The 20,017-nt window shown below is 39.6% G+C and overlaps 1 protein-coding gene across 2 annotated transcripts in view; it reads left to right on the top strand.

Annotated features, from left to right (window-relative positions):
• LOC143157082 (GTP-binding protein 10-like) overlaps window positions 1–20,006 on the top strand; it is a 59,130-nt gene extending 39,124 nt beyond the window's left edge. The window contains exons 1-10 of one of the 2 annotated variants that reach the window (XM_076331558.1): window positions 6,684–6,781; window positions 7,413–7,606; window positions 7,700–7,791; window positions 8,899–9,043; window positions 11,684–11,757; window positions 12,753–12,805; window positions 16,091–16,198; window positions 16,715–16,792; window positions 18,353–18,476; window positions 19,235–20,006. In XM_076331558.1, the coding sequence (XP_076187673.1) occupies window positions 6,749–6,781; window positions 7,413–7,606; window positions 7,700–7,791; window positions 8,899–9,043; window positions 11,684–11,757; window positions 12,753–12,805; window positions 16,091–16,198; window positions 16,715–16,792; window positions 18,353–18,476; window positions 19,235–19,455 (1,122 nt within the window). In that variant the 5' untranslated portion in view covers window positions 6,684–6,748 and the 3' untranslated portion in view covers window positions 19,456–20,006. Of the gene's footprint in view, window positions 1–6,683; window positions 6,782–7,412; window positions 7,607–7,699; window positions 7,792–8,898; window positions 9,044–11,683; window positions 11,758–12,752; window positions 12,806–16,090; window positions 16,199–16,714; window positions 16,793–18,352; window positions 18,477–19,234 lie in introns of those variants that run through there. The other variant, XM_076331559.1, reaches the window with a different exon arrangement.
• Window positions 20,007–20,017: the final 11 nt, after the last annotated feature.

The following is a 20,017-nucleotide window of genomic DNA, read 5'->3' as shown; positions in this document are numbered from 1 at the left end:
GAGATGAAAGCGTTAGGAAGGCTGTACAAGGAACCTACCTTTAAGAAAGCTCCTTCCTATCATTAATCAAAATAGCTTTCGGTAGGTTTTCAAGTTACGAAAAGCTTTTCCTCTTTTTGTTTGCTTTATGCACTGTCAAATTGATTAGCGTGATTAATCTCACAGTGAAACAGCCAAAATTTCAAAGGCATTTAAAGGCACGTAAAGAAGTAGGTAGTTGCACAGCTGCTTGGCCACGGCATCAATTCCTTCTCGTCATTTCATTCCCACTTAAAACATCTAGGGGTAGTGGCACAGGATACTGGTGCAGACACAGTGATTTCATTCTACTCCAACAGCCGCTGGCGGCAGCCCTCAATCCCTTTTCTTCATCCTACAGATTTGTTTTTATCACGCTCCTCTTGCTTTTCCTAATCTAGTCAATAAACTCACCATTTGTAATCTTAAAATGAGGTATTCCCAGAACACAACTATAGAAATCAAAATGCTAAGGAACAGATTTTTCTTAGGAAAATCCTTTCAAAGAAAAAATTATCTTTTTTAAGTGCCACCTCATCAACAATGTTCTCTTAAGAATCTATTTATGTGAAAATTCTTTGATAATATCTAAAAATTCACCTCCCCAAGTGAAAGTGGTTCTGAAGGCTGACTTTCATATTTCATTTTCCTTTATGGCACTATGCATCTTTGTCAGTCAAGCACTGAGGGATCATCACCTATGGGAGAATGCCACCTGGAACAAGGATGAACCCATGAATTTAAATCGACAGACATCAAAATTATTGGTAACTAATAATCCTGCAGGATGTTACAGGAAGTTTGTAGGGTGGAAGCACCATGAAGAAAGACACCGGTCGTGTTTATTAGGTAAGTATTGTTATTACAATTTCTATTTCAGAACAGGTAAGGTCAAGGAAAGTCAATCTGTGACCATCTTCATAAAATCTAATGTACCTGAAAGCTACATAAAAGCTTGGGTTGTAGGTGAAAGCCCTTAAAACCGGAGACCCTGTCCACGTACCTGGGACAGCAGATTTTTTTTCAGCTGGTGACTAAATAGAAATGGGGTTTAGAGAAAAATTGTGTTGTGTTCTCCATTCTGCAGGGGCTCAGGAAGAATTCCAAAGATGCAGCATACGCCACGTGTAAACCCACAGACTCCAGCACAGCTGTTTCACAGAGTCAGTTTTATGAGATGGGATTAAAGACAGAAGTGGCTATTTCTGTGATTTTGAGTTTTTTAATTGACAACCAAACTTAGGCAAAATAGAATGTTTCCCTCAAAATTCTTCCAACATCGATAGTTCTTCTATAGCATGAGTTTTGAACTGTTGTACTTCAGCTTATTCTTTTTATTATTGCAATTGAGGTACCTCCATCTAGTGGCACTTTATTGTACTGAAGGGCGTATCCTTGGCATTGGCTAAATCTCTTCTTTTTTTTTTTTTAAATAAAACTGTGAAAGTAATACATCAATTTTTTAGAACATCTGGACCTTGGATACGTTGGTGTAGTTATTTCTTTCAACTGCAAGGACCTTTATGCCAGCTTCCCAGCATTGCAATGAACTGTTGTGTGCATGTTCGGAAAGGCAAGGGAAGAAAATTGACTTGCGTTTTTTAATTATTTCAACCCTACTTTAAAATAAAGCTATGTTGCTAAAATATTTCAGCTTAATTGTTAAATATTTCCACCGAAGTTAGTTCTTCTCTAGGCTGAGAAAAACAGCACATAAAGTACAAATTTCAAACGACTGTTGCTGGAAGCTTTAAAATTGTTCTGGAAAGAGATTTTACGGCTGCTTCTTGTTATAGTTGATGACAGCACGCTACCTAGTGATTTATATCACGAGAGAAAAGAAACAGAGTGGTAAAACCATAATTTGATGTAGCAGTTCCCTTGTGATTTTCAAGCTATCATATACAAATATTTGAAGTACACAATGGGAACAGAAAGAGCAGGAACTGAAGCATTATTTAGCATGAAACTCAGAATATGCATTGACCACATATAAATCAGTTTGGAGAGTTTTAAAATGCTATCAGCCTTTTGTATGACTGAATTATAGATATCTCTGTGACTACTCATCTGCACACTCTTACGTAAACAGGATTCACTGAAGATAAAGAATTGAGTCACCCTCTGCATCACTGATTAGCAGCGTCTGAAGTGAAGAAATAAGAGAGTGCTGTTCTACGATCAGGCTTGACAGTGAAGTGCCCGCAGCCCCGTTGCTTAAGTTCAAGTACGGCGCACCCACTAGTGATTAAGCAGCCAACGCAAATCAAAAGAAAGATGATAGAATCAGTGCTGCCCTGGCAAAACAGAGTCTCTCTTCAGGTGACCAGCTACATTTCTGAAGCAAAGTCTTTAGAAAATAAACCATCTAAATATCCTCAAACTTTAGAGTTTTAAATGATTCAGTTTCAGTAATTTTTAGCATCCTGTACGTGTGATCATGTACTTACTGGTATAAAAGGTTCCAGAAAATGCACAATGGCACATTTCAACTGAAATGTTACTTAATTCCCTGCTGGTATGAGCTTGTTGGCATGAGCTTGCTCAGTGCTGAAATAAATCTAATGTTATGTCAACTCACAACTTACGTAGGAGACCAGTTTTTCTTTATTTCTCTCTTCTGAGGTTGAGTTGTGGATTGATTACATCAGTTGAATTAACATTAGTTAGTAGCTCTGCTGGCATCTCTGGACCAGCCTACACATTAACCTGGTGTTGGCTTTGACCTCCTGCTGTGTGTTGAGGAAGTTCAGCACACTGAATATTAGGCTCTGCTAAGTGAATGGGCTACAGACCCTGCTGCTCTCAACAGTTGTAACGATTCAACAGTACTGAAGTCAAACAGTATGCATCGCAAAAGCGGAACAAAGCATGGAAACACGGGATAATTTGATGTATACTTGTATTGGTATCCAAGGAGAGCTCAGGGCCTATGACTTGATCCTTGAAGAACTTTGCTGATAACCTTCTTGCCATCTGCAACTTCCCCACGCTTTCTTCGGCTCACCTAGAAGTTCTTTTGCTTATCTCCTTTTTTCTATTCTTTTCTATATAATGCTGACATCGTATGCTTTACCGAAGTCACAGTGGCACAATCTAACTTTTGCATATGTAAGGACTTCTGAACCTTCCCTGCTATTCAGATCGGATTGACAAGTCCTTCCCATATTATGAACCATAAATCTGGACAAAATGTTCTGCTGTTTGTACTATGAATTGGCATGGTAACACAGACCAGAAAGGTCCTCCTGAATGATAGGGCCTAGTTCCCTGCCGCTACAGAAAGCTCTGTTGGACAATCGTCTCATAAATTTATCAAGCGCCGTATTAAAACCAGGTATATTTTTGCTCGCACTAATTCCATGGAAAAGCTGTTTCAGAATTGGATTGCTGTAATGACTAGAAACATTCTTCTAATTTCCTGTTATATTTATTAATGAATAGTACATATCCGTTTGTTCTTGTGTCAACATTGCCCTGCAAATTAAATGGTTTTCATCCTTCATGTTTACTTTCCTGATGTATTTATAGACAGCACTCATATCTCCTCTCTGTTTTCGTTTTATTGAAGTAAACAAGCTGAGCCACCCTAAAATCTGTTTGTACAAAAGGCTCTCGAGCTCTCTGGTGATGCGCCTAACCTCCCTCTACCCCTCTTTCAGTTCAACCTTAGCTCAGCTATAGAACAATTAATTAGAAGTTTTCACAGTACCCCAAATGAGATTTCACCAGGGCCTTAAACGATGACATGAATACCTCCCTACTTTAAATGAAAATACATCTCCTGAGATACTCTCTGTACTTATGATGATTCCTAAGTATATATCATTACCAGATTTCATCAGTATGCTATTGCTGGTTTTATCAGGGCTACTACAAAAAATACCAAATAAGACCATCCTAAAACCAACCCTTTAAGCCTGACATCTTCCTTTTCAACCTTGTTTGTGGCTATCTCACTTCACAATTTCTCTCCTAACCCCCGTATTCTGATTCCTTCCCAGGACACATGGCAAATTTGAGTTTTTCCAAAGCTTTGTATTGAGATTGAGACCAGGCTTCGGGGTCTGTGGTTGGCCAGGTCACTTTTCTTCTTTTCAACGATAAGCAATTACAGTCCAGGTTCAGCACACCTAACTTCAAAGACTTAACAGAGAGAGAGACGGGGATCCACAGGGAGCCATTCATGATGTGGCTTGTCCTCTGGAGACACCTCTCACCACCGAGTGTAGAGGGAGTCTCAGCCAACAAAGCCTCTCAGCTAGGACCCCTCAGTTAAATGCCTCAAGTACAAGGCCAGACCCATGCTTGCTATTTTCCAGTCATCTTATAACATTCTTAACAGATCTGTTCAAAACACTCACTGCTAGGTATTACGTATCACCTGTTTCAGAACTGCAGATGTAGTCCCCATGATGTGAAAGCATGACGTGGAGTTTTGCATTTTTTGCTGTTTCTGTTCTGCCATTCACATGATCCATCTTGCCTTTCTCCACGTGGTGAAACTACTTTGGCACTGAGGAAAGGCATACTTCGAATTCGGGGGATTTAACTTAGGCTCACTAGACAATAGTCACATCTCCTGCTCTCCCACTTATATCACTGAAAAATCTTCTGCTCTAAAAATTCTTTAACAGTGTGATACAAGCATGTCCCGTTGGTAGAAATTAGAAGTATTTTTAGCTGGAACAGAATATGTAGTTGACTGGTAAATAGAACATGGAACAGCAGAAAAAGCAGGTCAGTAATAGTCAACAGAGTGAAAAGCTTTTGAATGTATTTTTTCCATACATGTAGGTGGAAGGAAAAGGTTCATAAAGGGGACTAAGGCCTCCTAAAAATACTACTAATAACTCCCATGGAATATGACACTTCAAGACAAAAAAATAACATTTCGTACTGTAGTATCTTGTAAAACTGTATTCAACTGAAGTATGTTATTATTTTATCCATTCATCAAGATCATCAAAAGCCATCAGGAATAATCATTCTGAATGACAGCCACGCTGCTTTTGTACCGTCTTCTGAATAACCCAGTTGCAAAATAAACAGATTGCTTTTTTAAGTCAGAGAGAGAAGTGTGGGTCAGCTGAAAAGCACAGGATTAGGAATTTGGATTTTTTAGTCATTCTTCCCTGATTTCTTTTAAAAATATTTTTTCCCTAATTTATATCTAAAATTTTAGCAAATTGAAGGTTCCTTTACCCTAATTAACTAATGACTACGTAGAACTATATATAGGTAGGCTTTTTAAATGTAGGTATTGGCCTAATTATAGTGTATAAAATAAAGCAAGATTACAGCAAACATAAAGACCAAACAATAATACGCAGAAGAATCTAACCATGTAACTATTATTTTGCATATATTTGGTAAATCCAGTTTCCAAATCTGGTGTCCTAGGCCATGAAGCAACTAAGAAACAAAACTAGCGAACAACTAACAAAAACAAATTTACATTCTTAAAATGGCACTGGACAACACTCACACGTTGTGATACATCCTGGATACTGCTTAAATGTTCTGTTGGGCCATTTAGCATGTATATGGAACAACACTGTTTTCTAAATTGGTTTTTTATTATGTAACAGATAAAATCCGTTGTTGAACTTATTTTTAGTATTAAATTACTGTGAATGGTAATGATTCTCCTCAGGTAGCTAACAACTGCAAGTGAGAATGCATGACCTTGTGGAAAAGCTGTAAGAAGGAATAGAATATTTACTTTTTCATGAGGATTTGTGCTTTAAAAAAAAACAACACTGAAAAAATCCTCATACTGCCTGAAAAATACTTATCTACAAAATGAGGACTTGTGAAAGAATTAACTTGGGGGCATTTTTTCACCAATTTTACCCTTCTGACCTTACTAATGTCGTGATTTACAAAATAGTTTCTCATTTGCGACCATTTAAGAAATGCAAAGCACTATAAGCCGTAATAAAGCCATGTACTTTCAACACGGTCGTCCTTATCCTGAAAATTAGCCTCGTTGAAAGGTCAGGTCCCAATTTCTTGAGAGAGAGCACATCAGCAATATGACCAACAGGCTTCAAAGGGTCCAACTGCATGAGCAAAGCCAACAGTAGGTGCTGTATCTAACCGGCATACAGCTGCCAGGGAGAACAGGCTGCTCGGGATTGCGGATCTTGCCCGAAACCTCGCAGCTCCGGCAGCCGGGGCCTTGCTCTCCCCTCAGGCGCCCCTGCCCGCACCTCGGCCCGAAATGCCCTAGCGCCTCTCCGCCTGAGATGCTTTGGGGGCCAGGGAGGACTGGAGCGAGGGGCTGACACGTTGCAGCAAACCAGGCCTGTCCCTTGCCGCGCCGGCGGCTCCGGGGGAACCGGCCCCGCGGGAACGGCCTCGCCAGGCCGCGGCGGGACGACGGCGAGGAGCCTCCACAGCCTCGCGCGGCCGGGAGCGGGTAGGGCCGCGCCTGCGCGGGACACGGTCCCGCCTCGCCCCGCCGCCGCCGTCATGGCGGCCGCCGGCAAGATGGGAGTCGGGGCAGTTGTTTGCTTCCCTCCGCGCTCCCCCGGCCGGCAGCCAGACCCCCGGCACCTGGGCGCTGACTCCGCCCGCCCTCCTGCCCTGTCCTCTCCACACAGCCCCCTGGGGCCGGGCCCCGCCCACCCCGCGCCTCAGGGGCCGGGGCCGCTGCCACTGCCCCGGCCCGCCCCTTCCCTCCTCTCCCGCCGCCGCAGGCCGGGCCCGGGCGGAGGCTCCCACCATGGTGCGGTGTGGAAGGGCGGTGCTGCGAAAGGTCAGTGCGCCCGGCCCGGGGAGCGGTGGGGACGGGCCCTGCGTGCGTGCAACCCCACGCAGGCAGGGTCCGGGCGGCGGGAAGGGCAGGCGGGGAGCCGCGGTCCCGCTCCCGGCCCCGCGGCCTCTCCGGGGCGGGCTGGTGGGTCGCTCCGCGGGCACGTCCCAGGCGAATGCCCGCTTTCCTTCCCCCGGGCTGACCCGCGGCTCCCGGCGGTTTGCAGGGGCCCCGCCTCACTCCCCAGGCACCGTCTCCGCCAAGCGGCCTCCTCGCAGGGGGCCTGTACGTGCCGGGGCGGAGGCACGGTGCCGGGCAGGGTGCGCGGTGAGGTGCCGCCACGGTGGCACGCGTGTCTCCGTGGGCGCCGGGGCCCGGCGCGGAGGCAGGGCCGCGCCCCGTCCCTCTGCCTCGGGCTCTGCAGGCCGAGCAGGCGTGCCGTGAGGCGTCGCTGCCGGGGAAGAAACATCAAAGATTTCTCGTATTAAAACATATTTTGGAGGGTTACGTGTCTGTTTGCTGAACTTTCATTATTGCCATCAGGGAAAAGCTCTATCCGAGCAGTTTTACTCACATGTCTACAAAACGAATATAAGCAGAACATAATACTGATACGAAACTGTTGTTTTGTTAGTATGGCAACTTCATAGACGATTTACGGCTCTATGTGAGAGGAGGAACTGGTGGAATGGGTTATCCTCGTCTAGGTGGGGAAGGAGGAAGAGGTGGTGATGTCTGGTTCGTTGCCCGAGAAAGAACTACCTTAAAGAGCATTAGGGACAGATATCCCCAGAAGCGATTTGTAGCTGGAACAGGAGCCAACAGCAGGTAAGAGTCTGTTTGATGAAAGTTGTTATATACATCTTTTCCGGAAAGCAAAATGTCAGCTTAAGTTACTAAGCCTGGTTTAATTCCTCCCAGTGTTAAAGCACTAAAAGGTGAAAAAGGAAAAGATTGTGAAGTTCATGTGCCTCTGGGAATTTCAGTTCTTTGTGATGATGGGAAGCAGATTGGTAAGAACTTTTGCTTTGTTTTAATGTACCTAGTAGATACTGTCATATTTATTGATAGCATCTAGCAGACTTCTAACACTAGGATGTTTTAAGGTTACACATCTCCCAAAATGTGTGTGTGTTTTCCTTTGTTTGGACAAATCGTTGACAAAAAATACACTGTAGAAATTGTTGGAAAAGCAAGGACCCCTTCCAGAAATTAGCAGTAGTTAGTTTGTATCACTATATGCAGCAGAAAGAAAATTGCCCTTGCAAACAAGTGTTAAAGGCTGGAAGCCATATGGATCCTCCACAGAATCATGAATGACTTTACATAAATTATGTGTCCATAAACTCAGGTAAGTGTCCCTATAACTTTACTGAATTATGACATTGCTTAAAAGATAAAGATCCTTGCTGAGTATCAACATTTCAGGTTATCTAAAATACCCATTTTTTACTCTTTTTCAAAGGGTGGTACTTGGTAGTAACCAGGAAGATCTCTTTCAATACAGTGCTCTTGGAATAGCTCTCAATGGTTCCTTTGCAGTTTCTCAGAGTTTTTCTTCTCATACTGTTCAGAGTTCAAACTGAATTCACAAATTACTCTGATTTGGATGTTTAACAAAATTGGATGTATGGCAAGAACTGGATGTAGGCATGTCAGTGTCTAAAGGCATCCTTGAATTATATATACAAATGTTGCTTTTTTTTTTTTTTGTTATTCTAACATTCTAACCCTAAGGGAGATATTATAGCCTGCATCTTAATGAAAAAATACAGAACATCTGAAGAGTTTGCTGTCGCCACATCTCTATCAATGCAGATTTTTCCTTGCATTCTTGAATTCATGTGTTGGAGGCTTCAGAACTACCATCTTGGCCATACTTTGCCTGCCTGTACTTAGCACTTTTCTTGGAGTGACTAACTATATGACAGAGGGGAATACTGGGGTGTGATTGCTTTCATTTGTTTCCAAAGAAGGAAAAATACCATGACCCTGAGTGCACAGCTCTTGTAAGGAAGCGTGCAGAAAACCGTCTCTTCATTGAAGATAGATATAAGTGGAAAATCACAACTGAACTACTGCAGGGGATTGTGCTTTTTCACTAGTGAATTTATTTGCAGGAGAGCTTAATGCAGCAGGAGAGAGATTCCTAGCAGCTCGTGGAGGTCTTGGAGGCTCTTTGGCAACAAACTTCGTGCCTTGCAAAGGTCAGAGGCGAATTGTTCGTCTTGATTTGAAACTTATAGCAGATGTTGGCTTAGTTGGGTAAGTACTGTAGTTTGAGAACTGATACTAGAAAACAAAGTAGTAGATTTCAAAGAAATTTGAGAGTTTGGAGAATGAGCGTTACTGTACATTTGCTTTGCCACTTAAATTACTTGCAGTTTGCAAAAATCAGATAGAGTTCAAACCTATTAAAATTAATTTTAAAATTTGGAAAGTATTGGTTATGCTTTTGTGGGCGAAGAGCTTCATGAATCAGGATAATATATAATTATGAATATAATTGAATTTAGCAATTGCAGTGATTATCAAAATACTATTAGCTAATATTTATGAAGTAAGTAGGAGGTGCAAAACAGCCAAGAACACTATCCATATTGCATCTTTGACTTTATGGTACTGGCACAAGTGGATCCCTTCAGTAGTAGTTGTAAAGAGAGTTTCAAAGGCTACATAGCCTACTCTCCCAAATAAACAGCTTGGAACGTTGGAAGGAAGTAATTACAAACTAGTAGGATTTGCATTTTGATGTTGCTGCTTTGTAACAATGCAGATAAATATATTTTTATTTGGAGAAAGCTTTCAACAAACTACAATTGTAAAAGTATTGGTCTACTCAGCATCTACTACCCCCCACCCCTGCCCTGTGGTCCTTATTCATAAAAACCATAGGAAACATAAAACGACGAGGGGTTTGAGGTGGAAATAGTCTAATTGGTATATACCATTAAAGAATAGAAATTTGAAGACAGCATGGTTTTCTACCTACATTTTTCTTTTCTTGCTTTTTAGAAATAATTCTGTTAATATCAGATTTATCTAAAGTTCTGTAATTTTCAAGTGGTCTTCAGTAATTACATGATAAAGAATTTTTTTCTTGTTTTAGAGTGTGTGAAAATATAGGAGTTTTATGACACTGGTGCTTCTTTAATCTTGCATTTTGGCTTGTATTTTAGCTGACAGTTTCCCTTTAAAATGGATAAAAAGAATCAGTATCAATTAATTAGAGGAGCATATTATTTTCTTGCTGAGAGTATGAATCAGCCTCTGATAGTTTGTGGTTGTACTTTGATCTCTTTGTTATTTTTACTTCAGTAGATTTGCAAGTGGTTTGCTATTAGATCAGGCAAAAAACATAGACTTGAGAAAGGTCCATCAGGTTTGGGTACAGGTTGTGATGTGTAGTGTAGGTTGCAATTTAAACTTCAAAGAGCATATTGTACCTCAGTGGAAATAAAATACTCGCTTGAGGAGATGACCAGAGTAACCTTCCAGAATGTCTTTAAGGCACCTTTCAACATCAGAGCGCATTATAACTACCCTCAATAGTTTTCCTGTTATAAGAAGAGTCATGATGTTTCTTTCTTGTTTAAGAAAGTCCTGTATACAACCCCTTTATAAGGCCCCTTAACGTAATACTAGTCTTGTTTTTCATTAGCTCATGTTCTTATTAGTTGTCCCTGTTAACAGGTCATAATTCTGCATATATTCAAGTGGAGAGTATATGGTTTTCTGTGTGACACATGCCTTTGTATCTTGTGACCAATGTTCAGTTGCCTGTAGACATAGATTTCTTTGATCAGTGTTGCACTGAAATGTTGTTCTGAATAACTCTCTGTGAATTTGACTGGAACACAAGTCTTGCGTGGTCTCCCGTATGGAGCAGGTGCTATGAATAAGGACTATAGTCTATCCTCTGATGTCAGCATTAGCTTCAAGTTTGACATGGATCAAGGCTATTGTCTTTTACAGCTCAGATTAATCTTTAAAATAAGCATGTGTTATAATTTCCATTTTAACTTAGGTTTCCATTTCAATGGGTAGATGTATTCTGTGAAGAAGCTTTTGTAAATGCTACCGTGTCCCTTAAGGAATGTTTTTGTTGTAGTATGCAGGTATAGCTATCCCTTGTAAAGGGAAAAGTTTACAACAGTCAGGTCTGCACAGACCAGCTCCTAGGGCTTCGCTGGCATTCTTTTTGGTTTATTTGGTAACAAAGCAGGTTAGTCCTAATTTCAGGATCCCTCATACAACTTTGTTGCCTTAAAAACATAAACGAACTGTGTGTGTATGTGTGTTTGTGTGTCTATATACACAAAGTCTCTCACTCTTCCCCCCTCCCCTCCATATAGATGTACTTACGGAGTTTATATATGCTTTGCTGCAGTAGCTAAACTGTAGCACAGATATCATTGGTACTTAAATTGTAGAATGTTTCATTAACCATGATTTGTATACCAAAAGACTGTAAATCCAACTGATAAGATGCATTTGCATGACAGGTGTTTAGAATGTAAACATAATTTACAAAATTAGCTATAGCATGTGAAGACTGAATTCAAGTAGACCTGGATGCTTACGCTGTGTTTCCACCCGAGTGACTTTGAAAGATTTCCCTTAAATCTCTTACATGTGTATTTACATACCTCTCCTGCCTGCATCCTTGGGAAGCATTGTTGGTTTTAGAAAAATTATTTGGATTCGATTTTTAAAAAAAAAATCATAATGATCTGGTTTTGGTTTGTGGTTTTTTTTTTTTAAATAAAAGTCTGAGTAAATGTGTCTGCAAAAATTAGTTGATAGCATTGAGTTTGACTAAGGTAATATAGTGTATTTGGTAATAAAATACACAGGAATCACATGTGTGTTTATTCAATGTATAAATCCTGACTTTCCTTCTAGGTTTCCAAATGCAGGAAAATCATCCTTGTTAAGCAAAATTTCTCATGCCAAACCTGAGATTGCAAATTATGCATGTAAGTTCATACTCTTATTTCTAGAGCAGTAATATTTCATGAGAGCAAGAAGTCTTTTCTCTGACTTGGTTTGCAAGTTTATATTAAAGAATAGGGGATAACCATGTTGCCTGCTAAATACGTTACGCAGATTTTTAATTATAAGAAATACTTCAAAGAGAGACTTGCTGTTTTAGTATCCAGTTCCTTTAACTACCTCAGTTTTTCTTGTGTACACCCTCATAGTGCTTCAACCTGTGGGTTCAGGGTCTATTTAACATTTATTTTAGTCTCAGCGCATTTTATTGCATCTGAGACTCTCTGTGGTGTGTAATATGCTCAATCTACTGAATATGCACCATCAAGTTCCTTTGCATAAACATCTTGTATGCTGTGGAAATAGCTACCACCTGTTCTTGCAACAGAGTAAGATTTTGGTCTTGAATCTGTCCGCTGAAAAATGGACAGAAAATTTTTATTATTTTTCTGTCAGTAAATTGGGATTGGTTGTCTGATCATTCTTTAATTAAAAAGCAAGAGTACAAGTACTAATAATTCCTACTGATCTTCTTGCACTACTCCTGATTCTCTACAGCCTTTTTATATTTTTCCTCAGTTTGAAGAGTCCTATCTCACTTTGTCTTTCGTTATTTTTCCCTGTTTGGAAGCTGTTCCGTAGTCTGGATAATCATTTTTGTGTCTGAGATTTCTAACTCCTCTATTCCTTTTTTGAGATGATGGGAACAGCACTGCAGACAGTGCCAAGATTTGGTGAACCACTGGTTTTTTGAGTGGTCTAATTTTGTTCTGTCTTGTTTTGCTTTTTCTTTATTCCTTTTCCAGTAATTCTTAACATCCCATTTGGCTTATTTTTTTTCTGCTACTGAACAGTTGTTTCATTTAAATATGAAGTGAGAAAGTCCTGCAACATTTAAATGTTTTGTAATATTAACATTTTTAAAAATGTTAAAAACAGTTTTGTTTTCTTCCCCTCCTCTTTTTTTCCCTTGTCATAGTTACAACAATACAGCCTGAACTGGGAAAGATCATGTATGCAGATTATAAGCAGGTTGGTATGAAAGTTCATTCTGGTTGTTCATTAAAGCTGTATATAATGATTAGTTATGTTGCTTAACGTAACTTCAGAAAGGAAAAAGGAAACGTGTAGGCTTTTTCATATGTGTATCTATAATATATAGATATAAAATGCAATTACATGGACTTTACGAGAGTTGTGGAGAAAGTACTTTTTTTATGAAGTAGTAAGAAGAGCACTTTATAGCCAAATGCAGTAATGTGACATTGAAAGTCATAAAGTGACATTTATTAAAGTCACTTTAATAAATGACTTCTCATTTCCCTTGTCTCCTTTCTGAGGTTCTAATCCTGCTTTATTATAATAGAGTTGTGAGCCTTGTGTATGGAATTGAGATTGCTGTGTCCTAGTATACTCTTGTTAAGTTTAGGACTTTAAAAATTCATTGTTTCAGAGACTAACCTGTTATTTTTATTTAGAAGAGGCAAATTTTCTGCAAGTTGGCTATACAGAGAGCTCTGGAATGAATGAGTCATTTTCAGAATGGATTTTAAACAGTGGCAAATTTGTCCAATAGCTGCAGATCTGCAGTAGTGAATGACAGGGAATTTAGTGAATGTAACCCAGTTACCATAATTTACTGTTCTGGCTTTCTAGGTTGGCTGCTCTAACTTCTTTTGGGGGTTTGGTGTGGGGTTTGTGTTTTGTTTTGTGGTTTTTTTAATAAAAAACTGAAATAGCATGAAGTGATGATAGTGATTGCCTGAACAGCCAGGATAGTGCACTACCTGGGACGTGAGGTACCTGGGTTCAGTTCCTTTTGTGGTAGGCTGTAGCTCTGGAGGACTGGTGGAGCTACTGCCCTACCACCTTAATTTTTGTGAACACAGTTCCACCCAGCTTCTTCAGGTAAAGTTGTCAGATAATTGTGTGGTGCCTGGAATCCTTTCTACCGTATCCACTGCAGGGAAAACCAATGCTAAGTGAGACTCAATAGATTTTGGACCTCAAGTTCATGTAAGGTTACAGCAAACATTTTGGTTCCTCAAGGTTGAATATTCTTTGATGTGCTTTTATTTTGTTTTTGAAGTGTATGATACATGCAGTACTGGACTCATCACTTCCAAGATAAAAGGTGAATGCATAAAAGGGTTTCAGATGAGTTAACCAGAAAAGCATACCTCTCAGATGTGGAAAGACAGAAAACTCCTCTTTTCGCTTTCAGAAGCAATAATCTTAGGGGGATTCAGTAGCTGGTGCTTGAAACCTTCATTTAACAACCTTTAACAAAACTGCATTAAAGGAAGTAAGTCTAGTTTGTCAGGTTCCCTGTAGAGATGCACACATCTAAGGGAAATTTTTTGTATATTCATTTTATCTGCTAGTTTAGGGTAACTTATCCTAGAAAGCTGTGCTGCAAATAACAGGATTGTTTGTAGCCTTTTAGAAAAACTAACTACCTGCCATGAATCAGGACCTCTTGCTCTTACTGGTGTATCTTTCTCCAGCAGGAGAACTACTTGCACTCCTGGCTTTCTTTTCTGCAGTCTGTTTCACATCATAGCCAATGACCCTTATTGTTGGCTGTTTCTGCAGTTTGTGGTTTTTATATGTGTTGGGTGCTATATAGGAACTATATGGACAAAATATCTCTTTTCTAAAATCAAAGGAACTAGTGACTGTGATCACAGGGAGCATGTGTGAGTAAGAGGAAGTACTTCAGCTCTCAGTATTGCAACTGCTGAAAGCAAAACAATGTAAGCAGTTACAAGCAATAATTGAGGTGACTGTCCTGTATCACTCAAGGGAGACTGGCTCATTATATCTTTTTTTTTTCCCTACAGAACATTGACGTTTTTAAGGAAATATGTAGCAAGTTGCTTATTTTATCTTAATACATTATAAAGAAGAAAATACATGCAAGTTACCTGGTGCCGTCTGTCATTACTACTTGGAAAAGAAAAGAGACAAAAGTAGAGGATCTGAGTATGAGTCTGGGTTCAGGTCTTAGTACCAGATCATGGAAACTAGCAGAAGCATTTTCATTTTCTCCCAGAATATCAGAACCAAGTGCTGTTTTGAGAGAATATGAGTTTCTTTGAGCTCCATAAAAAAATATTCTTTGAAAGAGAAATAAAGTTGGGGAAAAAGGTGATGATGATGGTACTACAGCACCCAAACACATCACACCAGGAAGTGGATGTTTCTGTTCTAACTCTCTAGTTATTCTCTCCTCGTTTCAATTATTCTCTCCCTGTTTCTGGTTACAAGTCTGTGGTTCATCCAGCTGTATCTCATGTCTCTGTAGATGGAAAATTCTGAAGCAAGGCTTCAAATATTTAGGAAATGCATAATGGTTAAAAGTTAGTGTGACACATGAGTGGGAGTGTAACTCACTCGTAGCAGAAAGCCCCCTTCTGCAATAGATAGCACACTGGAAATTGTATTGTGTGCTGGCTTTGGGCATTGTTTAATTGAGTCCAGTTGCTGTCTAAATGGGTATTAGATAGAGTTGAAGACCCTACTTTTGCTGCTCCTTGCTTCACTGTCTGTCTTACTTTCTGTGAGTTAATGAGTAGATATGTGGGGGGTTTAGTATTCTGCTCTTTTTCAGTCTGTCTCAGCTCTCCTTTACAACTGTGTACAACCCTTTCAGCCAGCAGAGAAAATGACAAGATCCCTGTCCGTTGTGGCAGTCTTTGCTGGGCTCTCGTTGGAAGCTGATATACTAATCAAAATCTCATTTCAGTTGAAGAGCAGAAGACAAATTCTTGGAGCTTCTCACACTCTGGGGAACAATGTTAAGTGGGTTTGCATTTGGAATAACGATCCTCTGTAGCCACAAGAAACATACTTTACTTTCTTTTCCAGTGACAGTTTGAATTCTATACAACCGTGATAGCCTAATCTTCGTGCCTTTCAGAGTCTCTTTTATTCTCAGATAATAGGTAAATTTTGCAAGATCTCTGCCGAGGTATTATTACCCTCCATTTTCTACTTTGCAGGCAGCTATAAATAAATAGACAGGGGAACGTGAGGAGCACAATGTCTGTGTAATAGTAGCATTTTGTTTAAATCTGCTTCTGATGATAGATTCTAAATGTATTGAAACAGCCAATGCATACTGCCAGAGAACTGATCCCCCGCACAATTCCAAAGAATACACATAGTTGTAAAAGGAGTCTCTCAAAATAGATATTCCTGACATTCCTTTGTCTGGGTTCTTTTGTTTATAAAAAATGATAATAGGTGTTGATAGTTCAAGATCACCATTTTTGCTTGTTGGAAATCTTTTGTTTGAAACTTTTGTTTTCCTAGATTTCAGTGGCTGATCTCCCAGGACTGATTGAAGGTGCACATGCAAACAAAGGGATGGGCCACAAATTTCTCAAACACGTAGAAAGAACCAAACAGCTTCTCTTAGTTGTAAGTTAAATAAAATTTACAGCTTATTGAAATCAAAGGCAGTGCAGTAAATAAAATGCATCTTAATTGCAATGTAGCTGGAATTTAGGAAATCATTTGTACTTTACATGGTTTATGATAAATATAGCTGTAACACTGTTTTCAGAATGGAACACTCAAAGGACTGATGTTAAATCCTTAAATAGAATTTATCATTAAAATTTGCCAATCAATTTAGAGCAGTGCAGTGTTCCAAGCATAATTAAAGCATGGGGTGATTTTTTTTTTTTTTCTGTAAGATCCCCTTGAAAAAGAGGTTTAAAAATCAGACCTTTGGGAAGCACTGTATCAGAACCAACCAGTTTGTGTTTCCAGTGTCTATGGTGTTACTTTGGTGTATAGTTGCCCTCTGGTACAATTTGCCCAGGAATGGGGGCAGGTATGTGGACATTTTACTGCCAAGTAGTTGATGGAGAGTACCTTGATACTGTAACATAATTTAATACCACAAAGCTTGTTTTTGTGTAACTTTTTCAGGTTGATATTTCGGGGTTTCAGCTGTCTATTAAGACTCAGTTCAGAACAGCCCTTGAAACTATATTGCTTCTAACAAAGGTAAGTTCTCATCTTCCTAATTGACAGTTGTAGTTATGTTTTGAGCCAAGAAAGAGACTCAGTTTTGATCAAGAATTTTCAAATGTTAGTGTCTTCTGAATTTATAATATAAGGCCAGTTAACAAGCTTAGGATTCTCCGAAATGATGAAATACTTATTTTTAACTGTCCAGATGAAACTGGTCTATTTTATGTTGCGCACAGCTGTTCCTTCATTAATCTGTGCAGCATATGGCATATTTCTTACAGTCAAGTAAAGGTGAAAAGACACATCGTTTTCAGTTCCGCAGTCTGGTAGCATTTTAGGAGGTAGAAATACATGGGTAAAGATAAATCCCTGTCTTGATGCCCTTACTGCATAGCCTAATGGAGATGAGACATCAGGCCCCAGCTTTGCAGATGTTCAGTGTTTCCATCTCTTATCATTGCTTCTGATTAAAATAATACATTTTACGTAATTTCAAGTTTAGCAGCTGTTCTCTCTCTAGCTATATGACTTAAGATGATGAATCTTCTGAATTTCAGCTATTGCTGTTTATTTTTAGCTTATTCGTGGTTGTGATTTTCTTTCTGATATTAACCATAGTCCATTAAAATGCTGAAGAATCAGAAAACTCTCCAAAGAATTTTCTTACATGTTTTATAGACCTGAACTTCTTCTGAAATTGATTTTGTGTTTGTGGATATCAGAAAAACAAAACTGTCATTCTTTTTATAGGAGGCTGTTTCAGAATCAGCCAGCCTGTTTACCTGAAATACCTATGTTTGAGCAAAAAATCACTGAATCACTGAATATTATCTTCTTCTGTCAGACTGCTTTAATACATCAACCTTGTCCACCTGAGTAAATCTGACAGCTGCCTAGTGTCCTGGTTTCAGCTGGGATAGAGTTAATTTCCTTCCTAGTAGCTGGTACAGCGCTGTGTGTTGGATTTAGGGTGAGAACAATGTTGATAACACACCGATGTTTTAGTTGTTGCTAAGTAGTGCTTACACTAGTCAAGGACTTTCCAGCTTCCCATGCTCTACCGACTGAGAAGGCTGGAGGTGCACAAGAAGCTGGGAGGGGGCACAGCCAGGACAGCTGACCCAAACTGGCCAAAGGGATATTCCATACCATGTGACGTCATGCTCAGTACATAAACTGGGGGGAGTTGGCTGAGGGGTGGGGACCACTGCTCGGGAACTGGCTGGGCATCGGTCAGCAGGTGATGAGCAATTGCATTGTGCATCACTTATTTTGTATATTCTTTTATCATTATTATTATTGTTGTTGTTGTTATTGTTATTTTCCCTTCCTTTTCTGTCCTATTAAACTGTCTTTACCTCAACCCACGAGTTTTCTCACTTTTACTTTTCTGATTCTCTCCCCCATCCCACTGGGGGTGGGGGGAGTGAGCGAATGGCTGTGTGGTGTTTAGCTGCCTGTCGGGTTAAACACCACCACCTAGGCATGAAAGGCTATTTAGGCAATTAAACAAATGAGAGAGGAGATGTAAAATTGAAGTAGCACTTGTTAAACTACAAATACTTATTAAGGCAAATTTACCTGTCTTTTAAGGAACTGGAGCTGTACAAAGAGGAACTTCTAAAAAAGCCTGCACTTCTTGCTATTAATAAAATGGATTTGCCTTGTGCAAAGGATAACTTGAATGAACTTATGAAACAGCTAGAGAATCCTCAAGGTAAATTAACTTTCAACAGTTACTTTCGACAAAAGTAGTAATATGATTTCATCAGGGGTAACTCTGCATCGGCAAGGAGTTGAAACTAAAGTCAGCTATTAAATTAATTATTTGAACATATGTTTTAAAACCACTTTCCGCATTTACAGATCTGTTTATATGCATTTGTAGTGCTGGCTTCTCTGTTGGGGAGGTATTTTAATAAAATAGAGATATCCTAGAAGATCTTTCCCAACTATCATATGGGAGAGTAAATTTCCAGTGTAGGTATCTTAGATAATAGTAAGCTCCATTGAAGGTCCCCTTACAGACACGGGTGTATATACAATCTATCATGAGACTTTGGCCAAAACACATGAAAATTCTGGACAGGCCGATGTAGGGGTTTACTTCAGTTTTGCTATTACATTGGGGTGAATTTCTTCTTATTTCCTGGAGTGTATAAGAACCAGGAAGGCTTAAAACCATCCATCTCCCATGTTCTACAACCTGGGATTTCTTTGTACTCATCTTAAAGGAAGGGTATAGAATCCTCTCATGAGGGTGTAAGTATGGTATAACTGCTATGTTAGTGCTTGTCTTCTGAGACTTTAGCTTTTTTTTTTAAAGATTAATTAAGCAAATAATACTTATATATTAATTGCAGTTTATTGCTGTAATTTATTAAAGTTTATTTTCGAAATTTAATGGGATTTTATGGGCTTTGTAGTGATACGCTATTTGGGGGTTGTACTAACTCTTTCAATATGATTTTTCAGACTTCTTACACTTACTACAGGAAGAAATTATTCCTGCAAATATACTTGAATTCAAAGATGTAATTCCTGTATCTACATATACTGGAGAAGGAATTGAGGAACTAAAAGCACGTATAAGAAAATCCGTAGATGAGGAAGCAGAGCAGGAGAATGAAGAATATCGGAAAAAGAAACTACTACTTTTACAAACTTCAGAAGAAGGACAAATTAATAGAATCTAGCATTCTTGGCTGGTTCCAACACATTTTAATATTTTCAGTATGTACATGAACCCACTGCTATGCAGACCTTCCATTTCGTTTTTGTTGAATTGCTCTACCACCACTGCCCAGTTTTCTGCTTCCCCCCATTGTCTCAATTTCTTTCCACACTTGGGCAGAGCACAGTGGGGAAAAGAACAGGTTTTTCTGATTTACGTTGGCTACTGACTCAACAGAGTGAAGACCAAAGTATGTGCAACTCAAAGCACTGCTTAACAACTGATGATCCCTGGAATATTTTTTGCCAGATGGGATGAATAGAAGGAATATAACCCGCAGAGGTAGCAAAGGAGCAAGTTCAACCACTCTACATCTTTTGCCGTGAGCATCAGAAATACCCAGGGAAATTTCTGATGGAGCAGTTTTCCAGGGTCTGGTGCTTCTAAGGCGAACCAGTTCCGCTGTTTTGACAGGCATCGGATTGTGGGGGTTTTTTGTTATTTTTAAAGATCTAAAGGAAAACACAAATAAATGGCTGCAAGGAAGTGACTTGTAGGAGCATGAAAAAGCAAGGCTGATGTGT

Source organism: Aptenodytes patagonicus, chromosome 2 (genome assembly GCF_965638725.1).
Source record: "Aptenodytes patagonicus chromosome 2, bAptPat1.pri.cur, whole genome shotgun sequence".
In the NCBI taxonomy this organism is placed as follows: domain Eukaryota; kingdom Metazoa; phylum Chordata; class Aves; order Sphenisciformes; family Spheniscidae; genus Aptenodytes; species Aptenodytes patagonicus.
The sequence above is the reverse complement of the archived record's forward strand: the minus strand, read 5'-3'. Positions and strand labels throughout refer to the sequence as shown.